This window comes from Staurois parvus, unplaced genomic scaffold, assembly GCF_062004578.1.
Source record: "Staurois parvus isolate SC_StPar_1 unplaced genomic scaffold, SC_StPar_1.0 ptg000387l, whole genome shotgun sequence".
Taxonomy (NCBI): domain Eukaryota; kingdom Metazoa; phylum Chordata; class Amphibia; order Anura; family Ranidae; genus Staurois; species Staurois parvus.
The window spans coordinates 355,633-377,721 of NW_028318183.1; the positions used below are offsets into that span (position 1 = coordinate 355,633).

The 22,089-nt window shown below is 43.2% G+C and overlaps 1 protein-coding gene across 4 annotated transcripts in view; it reads right to left on the bottom strand.

Moving 5' to 3' along the window:
- Positions 1-22,089, bottom strand: part of CRYL1 (crystallin lambda 1) — a 245,028-nt gene that overhangs the window by 94,559 nt on the left and 128,380 nt on the right. For all 4 annotated transcript variants that reach the window (XM_089685783.1, XM_089685785.1, XM_089685781.1 and 1 more), the window contains exons 5-6: positions 11,327-11,488; positions 3,784-3,978 (exon numbers count right to left, since the gene is read on the bottom strand). In XM_089685783.1, the coding sequence (XP_089541909.1) occupies positions 3,784-3,978; positions 11,327-11,488 (357 nt within the window). The remainder of the gene's footprint in view (positions 1-3,783; positions 3,979-11,326; positions 11,489-22,089) is intronic.

Genomic DNA, 22,089 nt, shown 5'->3' on the forward strand with positions numbered 1-22,089 from the left:
AGCGGGTACCTGTTAAATTCGGGTATCTGCTCCCCAAAGGTGCCAATCCTTAATAGGGAATGGGGGACTAAGCCTTAAAGCAGAACTTGAGACAAATACCACATATTTAGAAAAAATACCACATGTGGTATTTTAATAGTGTGTTTTTGTGAGTGCCCAAAAAAATGTTGAAAAACACGGAGTGGTATTTTACCTCATTTCTTAAAGTGGACAATACCATTTTGTGAATGGAGCCCAGAATTAGGCTGGCCATACCCAGTTATCTCTGAATCGGCAAAATTCTAAGGGCTCCTCACACTTATGGTGCCCTCTGAAGAGTGATCCATGTTCGGATTGGTTATTAAGAGAACAATTGACAGGTGATGATGAGGCATTATATCACCTCCTCTCTGCTTGATTTAACTCTGTAATGCCGCACTACCATCCCAATTGCGTGCACTGTGTGTGGTTGCAGCACAAAGGGTGAGTCTGACAAGCAGTGCTGCTTCACAAAGCATTGTGGCTCCGTCGGGCGTACAGCCTTGTCCAGCTGTATTGTGACAGTTTTAGTGGGTTGCCAGGGGTGGGGATGGTATTAAAACCACCACTCAGCCAATCATTTTTTACTGCCCCCCTGGCACCCACCTGAAAGAACCCTAACAGTGTGTAGCTCATTTGACAATAGTCCGACTCATTTTACTTTTGTTGAAGTAGCTGAGCCAAACAATTGTCAGCTGAACATCTACTGCAGCTGATCACCTGAAGGGATTCTTGGGTATTTTGATAGCCAGTGCTTCCCTACTTTCAAAACCTTCTCTACTCCATCCAAAAATCCAATCACCAAAAGCATGTTGTAGATACTTCAGGTAAAGTGATGTGTGCATTGCAGTGTGTTGCCACTGACTTTCAATATCATCCCAACTAAGGATGCACCGATACTGAGTATTTTCATGAGTATTTGTATTTGCTAAAATACTACCGCTAAATTAACAGATACTTTGTGGTGTGATTTGTGTTAATGGTTGCACTGCAAAGATTAGCATGTGATTTGAACAGAAGTGCGATTCCTGTCCAAATCGCATGCAGTTTCCCCACTGTTCCTGTGTGAACCCAGCCTTGTCATAGCCAGAGTTCACTCAGGAGCGGTGTGGGAAACCTCCCTACAGGCATCCCATGCTAAGTGTCAGTAGTAGGAGAGGAGAAAAAGCAGCAGGGATTTGAAATCCCCGTAGGGGTCAGTGTATATTTATACTTACTTTTGTGCAGTCCTTAGCTAGATATGCTGTGCAAAGAACTGCTGCTCTCCTGTTACCCACACTCTTCTAGTGCCTGCATCCTTCTTTGCATTGTCTAAATTGAACTAGTCATTATTATTATACAGTATTTATAAAGCGCCAACAGTTCGCTCAGCGCTGTACATTACAAAGGGAGACATAACATGCGACAGTACAATAACAATACAATGTGATACACAACGGGTTCGAGGGCCCTGCTCCTTCGAGCTTACAATCTAGGAGGGAGGGGATAGTGGTACAGGAGGAGATAGCTGTGGGGGATGGAGTGGTAGGAAGAGTGGAGGAGGTCGGCAATTAGCAGGGGGTGGGGTAGGCTTTCCTGAAGAGGTGGGTTTTCAGGGTGCGCCTAAAGGAGAGGAGAGTAGGTGATAGTCTGATGGATTGGGGTAGGGAGTTCCAGAGGATGGGTGACGCCCTGGAGAATTCCTGGAGGCGGGCATGGGAGGAGGAGACCAGGGAACTAGAGAGAAGGAGGTCTTGTGAGGAGCAGAGTGTGCGTGTTGGGTGGTACTTGGAGATTAGGTCGGTTATGTAATTTGGGGCAGTATGATGGACAGCTTTGTACAGTTATGATATTATGATACGGTTCTGATTATAATATGATAATTATGGTGATGATTACATCAGTTCAAACAATGTAAATGTGCAGAGATTGTGGCACAAAATATGGGGAAACCAGAGTGTGTGGACCTGAGACATGGAAAGGTCTTTCGCTGCACTTGGACCAGAGTGGGGGAGACCTGTTGCCATCTGAGCACCTAAACCAGCGAGAACAGAGGCTTGTGGGGACCTGATTTCAAGGACTGAGTCCCGAGGACAACATGACACCAAGCATTCTGGATCAGATCCGCTGGGTTCCAGAAGGGGTGAGCAGCACCAACTGTGCTTATCTCCTTACTGTCCACAGTTAATGCCAGTAGAGACTGACCTTACTTACCAGCCCAACAGCTGTCCACTGCATACAGTTTGAAGAGACAATAACATATGCACCACCGTACAGATGGGCCTCAATGTTAGCCAGCTTAAATTTGTTAATTAGGCGCACTTTACAGTCATCCCCAAGGGTACACGTCTCCGGAACGTGTACACCCATCTACTCTTAGTAGTGTATGCACATAGTGCACTCAGGTTCACACTTTGAACAGATGTTGCCAAGAGGTAAAGTGAACCATTTCTTTGTGCCATTCATGCTTTGTTTATGGTTAATGTTGTTCTTAGCAATGCTGTTTACGCCAGTTTAATGTGGGTTGGCCTTATTGCAGTTTGACTCAATTGCAATAGTTGAGGCTAGTATTCTTATCAGTTAATCTAACATTCAACTGTATTCATTTCTTTTTTTTATTGTTTTGTGCAATGCATTTTGCTTGCCCTGCAATAATACACTTACTTTACTTACCATCATGCAGCCTGTGGCCTATTTCCTTTGTACCACTATAGTGTGGTAGCATACTGATACTTAAAGAAGAATTTCACTCTCTCAATCATCATTGACTATGTTGAATCCTTATACTGCTAGCAATAGTAAATAGATAGGAAGGTATATAATATTTACTTGTTTTATACTGTTTTTTACATTTCTTTAGTTACTTCGTAGATTCTATGCTTAGAGAAATGATGTCATACATTCCTGGAGTCTTTAGGAGAGGTAAGCTAAGCACACTCCTGCCTGCATGCTACATGAGTCATCTGCCCATACTCAAGATGGCCATGGCCAGAAATGCTAGTGGGTGTTTTTCTAAGTGATTTCTCAGCAAAATAAAGCATGGAGACATGGATGGATGGGTGAGTTTGCTTTAAATATCAAAAATGAATTAAAGAACGCTTTCGGTTTGTGGTGCTCAAATACAATGTAGTTCCGCTTTAAGTTATACAGGTGTGTGAAGCCTGCAGAATTATATACCAGTTGTGTAAGAGGGGACAGCGCGGTTTACAGAATCATGGCATTACAGAGAATCCATTGTACTAAGTGACTCCTGCGGGGGGTAAGCACTACAATAATATTAATTAATTTTTAGTAATTTATGTGTACTATTTTATGAAGGATGGTGCATTATAGATGAAAATTTTGACAGGTTTGCGCTATACTATAAAAAGGTACTGTTAAGCATAGTCATGTGATTACTAGAAAAAAAACAGTGGTGTAAAACCTAATTGAATTTTATTAGGTTATATTCACACTGTTGTGGTGCATTAAAACTCGGTGCATGCACGATTTTAGATAACTCAGGCCACCACAAAACACTGAAGTGTGAATCCAACCCAGAGATAATGAAAGTGTCATACTAGTGAAAAAACATTTTTCACTGATAAATGCTCAAAAATGGGTTTTGCTGTATAAATGATCAGCTGTCTTCACAGTAAAATTCAACTCACACAACAGCAGGCAACATAATACTAACTTCACTTGGAGACATGTATGACCAACACAACTCTTCCTAAATCATGTTACATGAATAAGTTAACAGGTGAAAAAAATCAGATGACCGAGAATATAGTGCACATAATGTACCTGAACAAGTCTCCACGCCTCGCTAATCACTGCATACTGGAGCCGATTCAACACAAACCCGTCCGTCTCTTTTATTAATTTCACAGGAGACTGACCAATTTTCTTCATCAGATGATATGTCTTCTCCACTGTGACAGGATCCGTCTGTGGGTGGGGAACCAATTCAACCAAGGGAACGTAATAAGGTGGATTCACCTGTTTCAGGAAACAAAATGAAAGCTTGTATGCAATTTTGTTATCAGTGTTTCAACTGTAGACTTTGGACATCGAGAATTGTCTTCATAGACGTTTCTTATACAGGATAATCACTGAGTACAGGCGTCCCAAAACAAATCAAATAGCACAACAATGCAACAAAAATTACAGGTTTTGCTTTTGCTTAAGTGTGATTTGTTTTATAATTTGTTTAGTTAAGTTGTTTAGTCCAAGCAATATTGATTTCTCTGTATTGAATGGACACTAATAGGAAAAATCAATTATCAAATTTCTATATCGCCTTGAAAACACCAATAGCACAACTTCTAAAACTGGATGCCATGCAATGCTCATCTGGTTGTAATGCCACTGCAGCTTCTATTTTCAGATGAAGGAAGCCGGATGAGTGAGACCTCAAAAACAAGCGAATGACAACACAGAGAGGCAAAGCCAAGGACATGGATGGAAATATCTTTTTTGCTGCAATCCTGGGATAAAAGTCAGTGGGTAAGTCAACTTACTAGCATCCTAAAGAATGAAAAGTTATGACCTGGGTCTGACCTAACAAAATGACTGACCTAAATATACACAAGAATGAAAAAGAATACCAATGCACTGCCACCAAAAACTAAGAGAAATAAATAAATAATCAATATGCAGCTCACACTAATAGTGTTCCCACACCCAATCATCTAAAAAACAATCAAAATAGTGTAGCGCTGCTCAGTGGCACCTGAGGCAGGTGCAGGGGGTGCGCGCCGCACCGGGTGACACCTACCGCAGATCCTATCCATTCTGCGGGGATAGTCGGAGGGGGTGTCACCAAGTGTTATCACACCAGGTGACACCAACCCTAGGGACGCCCCCTGGCGCTGCTAACAGATATATGTATTAAAATCTCACGTCTAATTAAATAAAACACAAAAATAGTCATATCAATAACGTCCACACATAATCTTCTTGGTGAGTAGTGCAAAAAAAGTTAATCAAACAATTAACAGCGCATGAAGATTCTGGCAGTTAACGTGGAAATTCTGGACTAGGATTCCAGTGCTGGAAACACAAATCCATGTACTTGTGATGCACCTCTGTGTTCAGGGTGTGCCCTCACCTTAATTACTGGACCTATAGATGGATGTGCCTTTCCCACCTTTACCTCCCACTTAAGCCTCCTTTATTCTAACAAATGGTATTGTCCCTTTAAATTTTCGATGTTATAGCAGCAGGTACTACAAATTTTTAGAACCATAGAAAGACCACCACAGTGTAGTAATTAAGTAATTCCAGCAATTTATTTAAAAGTAATGCATTCACATAGTAAAACCAGAGCATAGCATAAAGTAAATCACCATCAGCTTGCACCAAACCAGCCAGCTCACCTTACCTCTGGTATCGGCACCTACATCACCTCAGCTCCACCCTAACGTGTTGTGCCACATATCACATGGCTTCATCAGAGGATGGCAGTACCAGCTTCTATTTCCTGATAGAGTCACCAAATTTCAATCAGTGTATGGCCAGCTTAAAGTGCAAGATAAGGCTAATTGTAAGTGCTGTCCCCTTCCTCCTCCTACCTACAGTGCATAGCCTGTATAAGAGAGGTATGTGTAAATACCTTTTTTTTAATCTGATTTGGTCTGATCACATGATCCAGAAGCTCTTGCTCCCGTGTTAGAGGCCAGCTGCTGTAAAGGGAAAGGAGAATTTCAGCTACTGGATCTTGTGACCGCACTGGAACAGATCAAAAAAAGGTATATACACACCTTTTTTATAAAATTTGTACTTAACCTTTACTACCCTTTTTAAGACTACATATCCCCGAGTACCTTGCTGCCTGCAAGCAGTGATTCCTGTACTGCTTCCCCCTCCTGAAACTCCTCCCTATACCACTGTAGTGATGGCCCTCAGTCACTTTGATTCTAAATGTAAGGCAGACCCCAATGTGCCAGGGATGATATCCTTAATATACTCCATGTTCCTCACAACAATGCCCTACATATACCGAAAAATGGTCAGCAGATCTAGAACTATAGTTAGATGCACACAACTCGTCCTAAATTTGGGAGATAATGAAATCCTGTTCTCACAATGTATTGGTGGTCGAGACTAACTTTAAAGAGTAACTCCACTTTTGTTGAGAAAAAGCATTCCCCTTAGGGTGATCAATGTAAATTGAAGGGATTTTAACAAATTTTTTGAAGATTTCTACCAGTTTCTGAAGAATAAGCGGTTTGTTCTTCTATGTCTTTTGAATACTATATCTGAATGGGAGTACATTTTCATTATTGATCAGCTAATGCATCTGCAGGACTCTAATGAGGTAAGTTGCAAGGTCTGATCCCTTTAGAAGTGATCAATCCTTTAGGAGCATCTCGTGAAAAATTATCTTTTTTTTTTGCAGAGGATGCTTAAAACCTGACTTACACCTTAGTGCAAAATTCTGAGAACACCAGTGAGCCAATCACACAAAACGAAAATTACATTTCTGAGGCCATTCTGTACAGAATGCTTCCAGGTTGCCATATTGCATTGAAGTTTATAGAACTTACAGTGCTGCGGATTGAAAAGGAAAGGTAATTTTTAATAACATTAAATTACAATATGGTTTAGGCCACAATTGTATATGTACTGTATATATTTTTTTAAATTAACTATATTTTTTTCCTACAACAGTCGAGTTCCCCTTTAAGGTCATGATACGATGGTATTTAGTACCTTCCAGGATCACCCATTATGTACCAGGTTACTCTACACTATGCTTCAGAGGAAACTTATATGTGGTGGACCTGTCCTATGCTACATCAGTTTTGGGAAGAGGTTTTTCAGATGAACTTTGAAATAATGGACTCTTCTATTCCCTCCTTAGTCCAGCATGGTTCCTAAAACCTCAAGCCTCCAGGACTATCTGAAAAATACTTCCAATTACTACTACTTGTATAAATGGCAGCTAAGCAGACAAGTGCAAAATCCTGGAAAATACCTACCCTTTCCTTGATTGAAAACAAGTCAAGAATAAATTCAGTCATGCTACATGAAAAGATTGAAGCTAAACTCACTGACAAAATGGATCAATACCTGTCCATCTGGCATCCATGGACCTCCCGATTTCACCCCCTGGGATTTGACTAAGATCTCCTGGATCTTTAGGTGGGAGTAACCTCACTGGTTACACATGTTCTAGCTCCAATCCCTACCCCTGTTAGATTCCTACCTCCTTGACCCCCAACTTTACTTACCTATGAACCTCTTGGTTCTCCATTAACCTACCTACAGAATATCATAAGATTCCCCTTTGGCCCCGCTCAGATATTTCTTTACAATTACAGTCTTTAATGTATTTACTATATTGTATGCTACCAAGATCGTATCTTATTCACTAATCTAAATTGTAAGGTACCTGGCACAGCTGAAATGTTAATCTGCAATAAGTTTTGTATCTCAAAGCCTTTTTTCTCTGCTTTCTTGTTAGTCCTGATACACACTGGACGTTTTTACAGCTGCTGTTTTTGGCTTTTGATGTTTTTTCCACAGCTAGTAAACCGCCCAGCATGTTATCCTATGTGTCCATGCACACAGACTGTAATCAATGTTTTTGGCAGGGACGTTTTTGGCTGGAAAAAAAACTCAGGAATAGTGGGTTTCTAGAGGAGTTTTTTTTAGCTGGAAAAACGTTCTAATGCTGAAAAACGTGGCAAAATTTGGTAAAACGCTGCAAACTGGTGTTTTTGAACTTTTTTTTGACCCAAAAAAATTTTTGGAAAGAAAAACCGCTAAAAAATGCAAACGTGTGAAAACATGCAAAAACGCTAAAAAAAGGTTAAAAACTCACATTTTTAATGTGACTTTTAATGTGACTTTATACAGCTAACATTACCAAAACACACACTGTGCATGGAGACTGAAATTGTTTTACTTAACAATCCTAATTTTAAAATCAATAAACAGATTGAATAAGAAAAAAATAACATTATGGTGATATCTTAACACCATACAGAATAGTAAAATTGACTTCTCATATATTGCCATGTTATTTGAGAATGCGTGGACAAGTGGGCAACCTTTAGCATGTCCTCTGGCCCAGTAGTTATTGGTGTAAAATTATCTGAAGGTAACAGGAATGCTAAAAGCTTTACAAGGCCAGGTTTAGCCATACTGTATTTGAGTATCACCACTATTCCTAACACATTAAGTACAGTGGGGTTTACACTGAGTTTTTTATTTTTGTGCGTGTTTCACCAGTGGGCTGAGTAATAAAAAAAACCTCACAGATCCTCGCATCAAAGCAACATTGATGCAGAGATACCTCCCCCCATCAGAATACACAGAGCTAATAAAAATGCTGGTTTTCCAGCAGGACTTTTTTGACAAAAGCCAGACATTAGACCGGCTTCTGTTGAACAGACAGCGGTACACAAGTACTGAAAGTCAGCCGGTTCTTCTCGAACCAGCCACCTTTCGGTACATGTATACCCAAGCTTAACTGTCCACAACTTTCTTGCAGCTAGATTAGCAATTACTAGATATTGCAGATCTAATCTATTACCTAACACCTCTGAAACAATTAGGCCTCATGCACACTGGGTGTTTTTACAGCTGCTGTTTTGAGCGTCAGGTGTTTTTTCTACAGCCAGTAAACTCCTCAGCATGTTCCTGTACACATAGGCTTTTATCAGCGGTTTTTGGCAGGGGTATTTTCAAGCTGGAAAAAAACCCAGAACTACTGAGATTTTGAAGAGGAGTTTTTCAGCTGTAAAAATGCTCTAACGCTGAAAAATGCCTCAAAAACATGGCTATCTGGCACTTATGAGCGTTTTTGAGCCTCAAGTTTTTGTGGGACTATATAGTTTTGCTAAAAAACACAATGCTGAAAAACGCTAATACAAAAACACTAAAACAAAGTGACAAAACCCGTGTTTTTAATATGGCATTCTACAGCTAACGCTACTGCCATTTTTATAACATCCAGTGTGCACGAGGCCTTAGAATAGTACAGTTTCACTATACATATGAAAGAATGCTAGCCTCCAGCAAAATTAAATCTGCCCAGACAGGGGACACCTGGCAACCATGGGTTAGTTAGTACAACTGTCATAAACATTGAAAACTCACCTTTTTGAGCATTATTATCTTATTATTATCTCTTTTGTGCAGACCTATAAATTTGAGTTCACATTCTGATATTAACTTTCGCTGATATTCTTCCTGTAATAACTCTCTGTATACTAAATATCTTCTACTTTAAACTCCGTGAGATTTGGATATAAATGGACCTTATTGCATAAATTAATTTTTTTTTTTAACTTTAGCTCAATGTGACAATGGAAATATACATAATTATAATTGTTACTATCCATATTACAGTATCTATTACACGGGTATGGGACTCGCTAAAGATATTTTTGGCAACCCGCATGTCTGAAAATATGTCTTTTTAAAAACCATTAAACAATATTGCAAAAAAAAGTGGAGCACATGCATACAACAGAGGCACAATCGAATCTATTAACAGTGTTCCTAGCAATGACTATAACCTGTTTTATAGGCAGACATGCTTAGATATGCAGTGACTAAACCATTGATAGCCAAACATGATTATATATTATTATGTGTGTTGATGCACTTCACTCAGTTGCACAACATTTTAAAATTTTTATTTTGGATCATGCAGGTAAAAATCTAGCTTTCCACTCTGCAGTGTAATGGAGATTGACTGGGGACTACTGTGCCACACTATTCCCTATGACCTATTTCACACAGGCCCCAATCTATATATATGAAGAGTGTGAACAGGAAGCTTTTATGAAACTTTCAGTAAGCTTTCTGCAAGCTTCAAGTAGCCTTCAGCTCCTGTTTGGAAATGATATACACTAATCTTAATGGGAGTGCTGATTGTCACTTTAAATAGGCTGCTAGCAGGCTTCAGCTGGATTTCAACAAGCTTCAAGTAGTGCTGATGCCTGCAGCACTGTTTAAAGTGCAATTAGCAGTCCTATTAAAATCTGTGTTTAACATTTACAAATTGGAGCTGAAGGGTGTGTAAGGCCTTATGCACACTGCTGCTCTTAGGCCCCTTTCAGATAGGGCAGACTTCATCAAGTGGATCCGCCTCCTCAGCGGGGGATCTCTCTGCTAATCCCCCCTGAGCAAGTGGATGACAGGTCTATGTCTGCTCCCCTATGCAGAGCAGACACGGACGCGGGGACACAGCCCGGACACCGTCCGTGTGAACGGGGCCTAAAACGTGACTTTAGGAGCTTTTGGCCTTTTTGTTGTCAAAGCCCCTGAACACAACTCAGTAAAAGCCTTAGTGTCCATGCACACATAGGGTTTTATCAGAGTTTAGCAGCAGCAGAGTTTAGGGGCAGTTAAATGTCCCTCGAGGAACGTTTTGCCCAAAAAACTCTAAACACGTGTAAATGAGCCAAAGAGCTAACTGCATTTATTACTTCATCGTTTATTAATTGCAATAGCAAGTACTCTGGCCAATGAAATGAATAAATGTCCAAGCTCGAAATGCAGCTAAACACGATATAGTACCATGTGTATACATGCAATTTTGCCAGATTTAGCATTTTTCTGCTGAAAGTAAAATAAACATTCCAGTGTACATGGACCTTAAAAGCTTCAACAAAGCTTACTGAAAACTGTACAAATGCTTTGTAAACTGACTGCTCTTATACAAGCTGAAGCCTCTGTGAAACAAACCTATGTTGACCAACATAATACTCTTTTAATCAGCCACAATGAAGGCCAAATGTGAGATGGTGATGTTCAGCAGGGCATCAAAACACCCCTATTGTAGGGAGGGCATTCCAAGCAGTGGTACCCAAGCTATATAAATATGTTAATGTACCTTTGTGTGACTGCATCTCCCATGCTGGATGTTTCATATCTCATAACTCATTTTATGAATCAAAATGGTTGCTGCAAATAGTGGTCCCAAAGACTTCTATTGTGGAGATTAATCCAATTTATAAAATAAGTAGAAAGGCCACAGACCAGAAGAACTGAACTAATAGCACTGCTATGCTCCATGCACAGTTATAATAGTGCTGCATCTCGGAGCGACAGTAGCAAATGAGTGTGATTGATACATTACAAATAACTCCTGTCCTTTCCATCGATGTTTTCTGGAAGTCTCTTGTGCATTCTAGGGATCTCTCCTAGAGCTGTTCTTTAATGTCAGCTTTCCTTTATGTATGGAAACACATTCTTGACATAAGAAAAAACTGCAGTCAGGATCTGCTGATTGTGCATTCTTAGGCTCCCAGACATGAAGACATTGTCATTAAAATACATAATATCACAGGGATAATCCACCAATCTATCCAAAATGTTTGGGACTTACAGGATGGGCCACAATGCAGTTCTTGACATGCCGAAGTCCATTAAACATCTTTGTAGGAGACAGACAGGACGTTGAGCTGCTTATAATGGCTGTATTGTTGACATGAGCATCTAGGTCAGAAAATATCTTCAGTTTTAATTCCAAATTCTCAGGAACGCATTCCTAAAAAACACAATAAAAAATAATAACCTGAAGCTCAATTATCTTTATTAGCGCCAGTGTCAAGTTGTGGCATGATTTTTTGACACACACACACACACACACACACACACACACACACACACACTGAAGAAGTTTCCTAAACTGAACAAAAAGAATAAAGAACTGACATTATTGTCCAACTGAACACATTTAAAGTCACATGCATTTACTTATAAAAAAAAAAAAAAAAAAGACAGGGTTAAGTTAGTATGCACAATTATCTATTTACTCAAATCCACAAACTCCATTAAGGAAACAAGCCTGACACATCACAGTCCTACCAAAAAATTGGCAAACATTTTGTTTCCTCCCTCACTTTCACCCATGTGCATGATAGGGTCTGCTCCACAATGGTGCCAAACTGGGGGGATAAATAGAAACTGCTCTTTCTTGTATTGTACATTTTATTTGTAGTGCTAATCCCCCCCCCCCCCGGAGCCATTTATATTTTTGCCCGGGTCTCCCCTATCTTCGCTTCGTAGTCAGGCACAAGGTATTGTCTATGGCTAGGTGCACACACACTTTCGCTCATGGTCTTCAATGACCAGTTTAGGGGATGTTGTTTTTGGAGTTTCATTGTAAAACTGGAGAAAGGGATTATGTAATTTAGTAGGATACCCCACAGTTAGAATTACAGTTGAGTACAACTAACATATCTCTTAGTTGAGCACTGTTGAAGTCCTGGCTATAAGCAGATAGCAGACTTCTCTTTGGCAATAGAAATAAGTAGTTTAGGAGTGAGCAAAGTCCCTTTAGCTGTAGTAGTAGCAGCAGGGCAAAACTCCTCAGGTACAAGCCAATTACGTCAGACTGTGGCAGTCCAAAAGCAACAGAAACTGAGCAAAGTTGTATGTAGTATCAACAGTTGGACCAACTCTTTAGGACACTAGTCAGTGTTCCCTTTTCTCAGACCCACGCTGACTATCAAGCAACAGAGGGTCTTTCAGTGTCTGTACTCACAAGGCCCAAGGACAGAATGGTGCCCTCCTTCTAATCTTCCAAGCGACACTCTCCCGTGATCTTTGGCAGACAGCGTACGCTCAGTCAGCATACTGAAGAACCAGGGTCTCTCTCTTACTTCTGGACCTCAGGTCGCCTACCTGAGGCAGCATGGCAGCAGATGCCAAGCGAGGCAAGACTGCCTCCAGCCTGGCGCAATCCTTTCCAGGAAAGACCGTGAGCCTATGTGCTCACAGAAGATAAATACTGCTCCTAGCATGGAATGGGGCAACCCTGCACTGCAATTGGCCAGGGCTGCATTCATGTTCATGCTGCTCAGTTGCCTAGCTTCCACCCAGGTTCTGGAAGGCTCTAGTTGCTTTGAGAAGGCCCGCCCCGGCCTATAGCCAAATGGCGGCTGGAAAAACACCTCGTCCCTCCGGGTGGACGCCATATGCGGTCCTTTCAGGCATGTGCAGTTTGCCTGTCCACAGAGCCATGCAGCGGCGCGACCTGTCACTGGCCGTGTACCTCAGACACGGCCGATAACAGATCTGTGTACCGGCCCCGTTGCCGGTACCATGTGACCTGCTGTGACCAATCACAGCAGGTCACATGACAGTTGTATACAATGGATGGCTTTCTTTCATGCCATCCATTGTATACAAGTGTGGCTATGGTCATAGCGATCACATGCACAAGCTGGGCCAATCACAGCCCAGCTGTGTCACGTGATTAGCTGTGGCCAAATCACAGTTAAGAAAAAAAAAATCCTGAATAAATCGATTTCATTTAGGTAAATGCTTGCTTATAGCAAAGTAATTCTTTGCTATAAGCAAACTGTGTAAAAAAAAAATATATACTTATCACTTCCACAAAGTAGTACAATGTTAGTATGGTAACATTATACCACTTTGGTCATAGCAAAATATGAAAAAAAAATCTAAGAAAAAAAATTTAATAAAAAAAATTATTTTTTTTTTTCGTACTGTCACCAGTCAGTGTCCCTTATCACCTCCATGCCAGTTATATGATGCTGTATTGCACTGGTGACAGTATGTAAAAAAAAAAATAGTGAAAATAATTTTTTTTATTTCTTCATTTCCAAAAAATTATGACAAAAAAATTACAACTTCAAAAAACTCGCCATGCCTCTTTATGAAATACGTCGGACTGTCTACGTTGCAAAAAGGGGTCATTTGGGGGATATCTGTACTGTTCTGACATTCTTGGACCTCAAGAAATTAGATTGGCCGTCAGTACTTCAGGATTGATCAATATTCAGATATATCCCATAGTTTTGTGAACTCTATAACTTTCCTACAGACTAAATAATAAATACTAATTTGGGTTATTTTCAAAGACATGTAGTAGAATACATTTTGGCCTAAATTTATGAAGAACATTTATTTGCAAACTTTTATACCAGAAACAAAGAAAAACGTGTTGTTTTTTTTTTTTTTTAAATTGTTGGTCTTTTTTTGTTAATTTAGCAAAAAAGAAAAACCCCAGCGGTGATTGAATACCATCAAAAGAAAGCTCTAGTTGTGTGAAGAAAATGATAAAATTTTAGTTTGGATATAATGTTCTATGACTGCGCAATTGTCAAAGTGTGAGAGCGCTGAAACCTGAAAAATGGCCTGGGCAGGAAGGGGTAAAAGTGCACGGTATGGAAGCAGTTAAGCAGAGAGCGCAATCAAATTTTCCTGACAGCCTCTCTGTTAAGCAGAGAAACACAGCTATACTATCCTAAATGCACAAATCCTAACACCTACAGTTGCAAGAAAACGTATGTGAACCCCTTGGGATTACGTGGAGTTTTGCATGAATTGGGCATAAAATGTGCTCTGAACGTCATCTAAGTCACAACAATAGAAGAACACAGTCTGCTGAACATAATACTACACAAACATTTGATGTTGCCATGGTTTAATTGCACATAACATGTAAACATTCACAGTGCAGGGAGGAAAAATTATGTGAGGCCCTAGCTTAATGACTTCTCCCAGAGCTAATTGGAGCCAGGAGTGAGCCAACCTTGACTCCAATCAGTGTGATGATATTGGATGTGTTGCTGACAGCTGTCCTGCCCTTAAAAAACACACACCTGTTTTGGGTTTACTGATTTCAACTAGCACTGTCTGATGTGAACCATGCCACGCAGAAAATAGCTCTCAGAAGACCTACGATCAAGAATTGTTGACTTGCATGAAGCTGGAAAGGGTTACAAAAGTATCTCCAAAAGCCTTGATGTTCATGTGTCCACGGTAAGACAGACTGTCTACAAATGGAGAAAGTTTAGCACTGTTGCTACTCTCCCTTGGCCTGGTCGTCCTGTAAAAATGACTGCAAGAGCACAGCGCAGAATGCTGCATGAGGTAAAGAAGAATCCCAGAGTGTCAGCTAAAGACCTACAGAAATCTCTGGCACATGCTAACATTTTTGTTGACACATCTACAAAAAGGAAAACATTAAACAAGAATGGAGTACATGGGAGGACACCACAGAGGAAGCCATTGCTGTCCAAAAAGAATATTGCAGCACGTTTGAAGTTTGCAAAAGAGCACCTGGATGTTCCACAGCACTACTGGCAAAATATACTGTGGACAGATGAAACCAAGATTGAGTTGTTTGGGAAGAACACACAACACTATGTGTGGAGAAAAAAAGGCACAGCACACCAACATCAAAACCTCATCCCCACTGTAAAACATGGCGGAGGGAGCATCATGGTTTGGGGCTGCTTTGCTGCCTCAGGGCCTGGATGGATTGTTGTCATTGATGGGAAAATGAATTCCAGAGTTTATCAAGACATTTTGCAGGAAAACGTACGACCATCTGTCCGACAACTGAAGCTCCGCAGAGGATGGGTGATGCAACAGGACAATGACCCAAAGTATACAAGTAATTCAACAAAACAATGGCTGCAACAGCACAGAATACGCCTTCTGGAGTGGCCCAGTCAGAGTCCTGACCTCAACCCGATTGAAATGCTGTGGCATGACCTTAAGAGAGCGATTCACACCAGACATCCCAAGAATATTGCTACACTGAAACAGTTTTGTGAAGAGGAGTGGTCCAAAATTACTCTAGATCGTTGTGCAGGTCTGATCTGCAACTACAGGAAACGTTTGGTTGAGGTTATTGCTGCCAAAGGAGGGTCAACCAGTTAAGTCCAAAGGTTCACTTACTTTTTCCTCCCTGCACTGTGAATGTTTACATGTTATGTGCAATTAAACCATGGCAACATCTAATGTTTGTGTAGTATTATGTTCAGACTGTGTTCTTCTATTGTTGTGACTTAGATGACGTTCAGAGCACATTTTATGCAAAACTCCACGTAATCCCAAGGGGTTCACATACTTTTTCTTGCAACTGTATCTATCAGTAAAACCCTGGAAACCATCTCTCCTCACCCGATCCCCACTCCCTTAAACTCTAGCTACCGGAAGACGCTGGACTATCCGCAGCCAAGCCTCCCACCACACCTATCCGCCACCCCATGTACCTCCCTAAAATGCCTCTTCCACTCCTCCTCATATTCCTCTCCTCCGCTCCCAAAATCTCTTCTCTATATCCCTCTGCTCCTCTCAAACAACTGTATATTGTGCCCTCACTGCTTCCTTCGTCCCTCTACAGCACCCACCACCTCCTCCTAATACTCCACTTTCCCACTGACCCGTACACCTCCACTGGTAAACTTAAACGCTCCTGCACATCCCGCTCCCATGCCACCTTTCTCAACCTTCTTCTCCTCCTAACCGCGGGGGACATCTCCCCGAACCCTGGCCGTCCACCACCTCGCTCACCCACACGGCACCCTCCCGCCTCCACGTCCTGCCGCAACCCCCTCAACCTAGTATCTGTCCCCCTGCTCCCTAAACCCCCCCGTTTTCGTGTGCACTCCTGAACGCCCAATCGGTGTGCAACAAGCTCACCGCCATCCATGACCTCTTTGTTTCCCGCTCCCTCAACCTCCTAGCGATTACGGAAACATGGATCCAAGCCACTGACTCTACCTCCCCTGCAGCACTCTCCTATAGAGGTCTCATCTGGACCCACTCACCCAGACCCAACAGTCATAAAGGTGGTGGGGTTGGTCTGATCCTGTCACCACAGAGCACCTTCCGAGTCCTCCCAAACCCCCCCTCTCCTCTCTATCCTTCTCCTTAGAGGCCCACTGCATCCGACTATTCTCCCCAACCCCCCTGAGGATTGCTGTAATCTACCGGCCTCCTGGACCCGTATCCCGCTTCCTTGATGACTTTTCCACCTGGCTACCCTTCTTTCTCTCCTCCGAGCTACCCACCATCATCCTTGGGGATTTCAACATCCCTGTCAACATCGACAACCCGGCCACATCCCAACTCCTCCACTTAACCTCCTCTTTTGCACTTGCACAGTGCATACAATCCACCACCCACTCCGACGGAAATATCCTGGACCTTGTCTTCTCCCATCTCTGCGCTCCCTACAACCTCACAAACACCCCTTCCCTCTCTCTGACCACAACCTTATTACCTTCTCTGTCTCCTCGTCCTCTAGCGCCTAAGCCTCCAAATGTCATACTACTACCAGCGAAACCTCCGCAACCTGAACCCTGCCACCCTCCTCTCTGCAGCTGATCAACTTTAAGACAGCATCCTTCCCCTGTCCTGCCCCGACCTCGCCATGACTGCCTATAACAACTCGCTGTCAACCGCCCTTGACTCGCTAGCACCTTTAACCACACAAAACATCAGACCCTGACTGCTCCAGCCCTGGCAGACTGATCACACCAAAACTCTCAAACGACACAGTCGTGTGCTGGAGCGACTATGGCGCAAAACCAGATCCCAACTAGCCTTCACCCGCTATAAATCTGCCTTCCACACCTACCAAACAAGCCTACTTCCTGACCCTCATCAAGACCCTCTCCTCCAATCCTTGCCGGGTCTTCTCCACCTTCAACTCTCTACTCTCTCTGCTCCCACCTCCACCCAGCACCTCACTCTTCGCCCTTGAGATTGCCAATCACTTCAAAAACAAGACTAACACAAAATTTGCAAGGACATCGCCACTGCTCAAACTTCCTCCCCACCCACCCCCTCTCACACAGCAACCCCCTCATCACCCCTCTCCCTCGGCCTCACCACTGTTCAGACCTCCACCCCACCTAACATTCCTCACACTGAAGCCCCCTCAACACTCCACTCCTTCGACCTTACTACCAGTGAGGTCACCAAGGTGTTCTCTGAAGCCCGCCTGACCACCTGCCCCCTCGACCCTGTCCCCTCACAACTCCTACGACCTTCCCCCTCCTCCATCCTACGCTCCCTCACCCACATCTTTAACCTCTCCCTCTCTTCCGGCGCATTCCCCTCCCCTCTGAAGCATGCGCACATCACTCCCATACTTAAAAAGCCCTCCCTGGACCCCACTGACCCAAACAACCTTAGATCCATCTCCCTGCTCCCATTTACATCCAAACTCCTTGAGGGCTTAGTCTACAATCGCCTAAGCTCCCGCCTCAACGACAACAACCTCCTCGATCCCCTACAGTCCGGCTTCCATCCCCTACACTCCACTGAAACTGCCTTACTCAAACTCTCCAACGACCTGCTAACCGCCAAAGCTAATGGCCACTATTCACTGCTCCTACTCCTTGACCTCTCCGCGGCTTTCGACACAGTCGACCACCCCCTCCTCCTCAAAAACTACACTCCCTTGGCTTCAGAGATTCCACTCTCTCCTGGCTCTCGTCCTACCTATCACAACACTCCTTCAGCGTTACCTATAAAGCTACCACCTCCCCCTCACTCCCCCTCTCTGTTGGGGTCCCTCAAGGCTCTGTCCTCGGGCCCCTTCTCTTCTCCATCTACACCTCCTCCCTTGGCCAACTCATACACTCTCACGGCTTCAACTACCACCTCTAGGCCGACGACACGCGAATCTATCTCTCGACCCCTCGCCTCACCCCCTCAGTCTCCGTCCGAATCACAAGCCTACTGAACGACATATCAGATTGGATGTCGCTCCACTTCCTTAAACTGAACCTCTCCAAAATCGAGCTCCTAGTCTTCCCCCCAGCCCGCACACCACCCCCCACTGACTTCTCCATCACGTCCAACAATGCCACCATCAGGCCCGCCCCGCAGTTCAGAGTACTTGTGTCATTCTTGACTCCAATCTATCCTTCCAGCCCCAAGTCCAATCACTAACAAACTCATGCAGACGCCACCTCCGCAACATCGCCAAAATACGCACGTTCCTAACCCCAGAAACCACCAAGCAGCTCATCCACTCCCTCATCATATCACGACTCGATTACTGCAACTCCCTCCTCGCTGGCCTGCCTCACCACAGGCTATCCCCGCTTCAATCGATCATGAATACGGCGGCCAGACTCATCCACCTTACCAACCGCTCCGTTTCCGCCACCCCCCTCTGCCAATCCCTCCACTGGCTTCCGATTGCCCAACGGATCAAATTCAAAATCCTAATACTGACGTGCAAAGCTGTCCATCATATTGCCCTATACTACATCACCGACCTAATATCCAAGTACCACCCAACACGAACACTCCGCTCCTCACAAGACCTCCTTCTCTCTAGTTCCCTGGTCTCCTCCTCCCATGCCCGCCTCCAGGGTGTCCCCCATCCTCTGGAACTCCCTACACCAATCCATCAGATTATCACCTACTCTCCTCTCCTTTAGGTGCACCCTGAAAACCCACCTCTTCAGGGAAGCCTACCCCACCCCCTGCTAATTGCCGACCTCCTCCACTCTTCCTACCACTCCATCCCCCACAGCTATTTCCTCCTGTACCACTATCCCCTCCCTCCTAGATTGTAAGCTCCAAGGAGTAGGACCCTTGAACCCCTCGTGTATCGCATTGTATTGTTATTGTACTGTCGCATGTACTGTCTCCCATTATAATGCACAATGCTGAGCGAACTGTTGGCGCTTTATAAATACTGTATAATAATAATAATGAGGGTGCTGCATACTCTTATGTAAAACACAAATAAAATAAACATTTTTAGCTATAGCTACTGTATATGGGAAAAACACAACAGTACATTAAAATGATGATATTGCATCAGACGTAGGCATGTATTATACATGCCAGTTAGAGGATTGGAACTATATAAAAGGAGCTGCCTGAAAAAGGACCTCATGGCAGATCACCAGGCATTATTTTAATTGAAGCTGCAGATTTGTAAATATTGAAATTACATGACCTAAACTTGTTAAAGATTACAGAAGTTTTTAATGATCAAGTTTATTTCTTTTTACTTTTATGTATATTCTAATTTAGGAAAACATAATTTGAAGCAGGGCTAAGTAATCTGAAGCAGGGGTAAGTAGAAGAGGCAGCAGCCTGGGACACTTTAGCAGGACAGAGTGTGCAAATGTGGCAGGACATGCAACATATGCTGCTAAAGTTGCTCATAGCTCATGGAATGGGGGTACACTTTGGAATTTTTGCCTTGCATGCTAAAGGACTATGCCTAGGCTGGACCAATTTGAAGATAGCAGAACAAGATGCAGTGAGGTACATGTAGCAAAATAAGGGAGAAACACTGTAACCTATGGCAGGGCCTAAAATTTCAAGTCCTGAGCTACTAGCCAGGCCTTAGAATTACTCGCCACCAACAAACACACACAAACAGAGACACCTGTACATACACACACAGACATATACATACGCACACAGAGACCTGTACACACACACACACACACACAAACATGTACACACACGTACACACTCACACACATACAGACATGTATACACACACACACACAGGCATGTACAGACACGCATACACACAGATACATGTACATATACAAAAATACACACGCACAGACACATGTACATACACACAGTCACATGTACACAGACACATGTACGTACATACACACAAACACACAGACACATGTACACACACACACATATACATACACACAGTCACATCTACAATTGTACATGCATACACAGACACAAACACACATGTATGTACACAATTCTAATTAACCAACAGCCAATACCCAAAATACTATCAGGTTACTTCTTGAAAAAGGGTCACATCCCAGAATGAGCAGACATACCGTCAGTATCTCAAACTAATCCGGGCCTATTTGCAAATTAGACACTGTTTCCTTGAGTCAGACACCTATATTCAACACAACCTACTCCTTTTGAAACAATGTGCCTGACGGATAGCCCTAAAAAATACAGTCCTGGGTAAAAATATTTACAACTGTGTCAGCTCGCACTATACGTCACCATTTGAATAAAAAGGGACGCTATGATAGGAGACCCAGGAGGACCCCACTGCTGACACAGAAACATAAAAAAAACATATTGGAGTTTGCCAAAACTTACCTGAGGAAGCCAAAATCCTTTTGAGAGAATGTGCTGTGGACATATGAAACAAAATGACAGCATTTTGGTAAAGCCCGTCATTCTACTGTAGCACTACCCCCTTAGGAATCGCTATAAGATCTGGGTTCCCCTATAGTCTTGCACAGCCAAGCATCACACATCTTCACACGGGCTTGCATCCGAGGCACAAATCAGTCCTTGGGCTTTGATTTTGTTGTTTTATCTAGGGAATTTGAACTGGGATAGGGTTAGAGATGTACAGGATGCCCAAGGGAACTGATGAACTTCCTGGAACTATTCACAAGCCTTCACTGCAACACAGTCTCTGATGGAGAGCTAGCCAGCATCTCCTAATGTATCACCCCAGACCCTAGATAAACTTCTCCTCTTCACCCAGCAATTTCGAGGTTTCCCTGAACAGGGGATCCAGTTCCTATTACTTTAAAGGATGAACAGTCACTGGTAGGTGGCAAATCTGGTTTCCAACCTGAGAGTGCTCCCTCCCCTATCTGCCCATGGGGTGCAGATGTAGTCACTCAGATCCTCTCCTGTTCTGCTGGTGGATTGGTGGCTGCTACCAGGCCTGTCAACTAGGCAGCTCTTCTTGTCTTTGCTCTGGGGGCCAATGAGCTCAGAGCTTTCCTCCTTTCCAGCCTCCTGCCTTCAACCTCACATCCTCCTCACTATCTTCCACCCGAAGTCTCCTGCATCTGAGCAGGCTCCAACACTTTTAAGGGTGTCCTGGCCCCTTTCCAATCTCATGTTAGGGATTTGCCAGGATCCCTCAAGAGTGCAGCCAGCCACTCCTCAGATCCACCCACTGCCTCTTAGTCCTTCCTCCAAAGCCCTAGAGAAGGGTGAAATTACAGAGGGTCTGGCCTGCAGATCCTCTCAGCTCCTAACCATAATTAGACCTCCTGGCTATTACACCCAGTGAACATTTTTGCACGAATAAAGCCTTGGGGCTCAACTAATGTAATGCAGCTGGATATTTGCAGTCCACTGAATTGCAGGCCATCCCGGATGCTCCAGGAAATGACCAGCATGAACACGTGGCATTAACTGACCGTAGCACGAAATTTTGAGCTTGGTAGAACATAGTTTTTGCGCAGAAGAGAAACTTGAGGGCACTGATGGGCCACTCCAGTTCCCCTGGGCAACGGCATGCAGGAAAATGACAGTTTACTGGCATTTGCAATCACACAGCAAACAGTCTCTTATCGGAGCCACTTGTTGAGCAGCAAAGAGACTTTA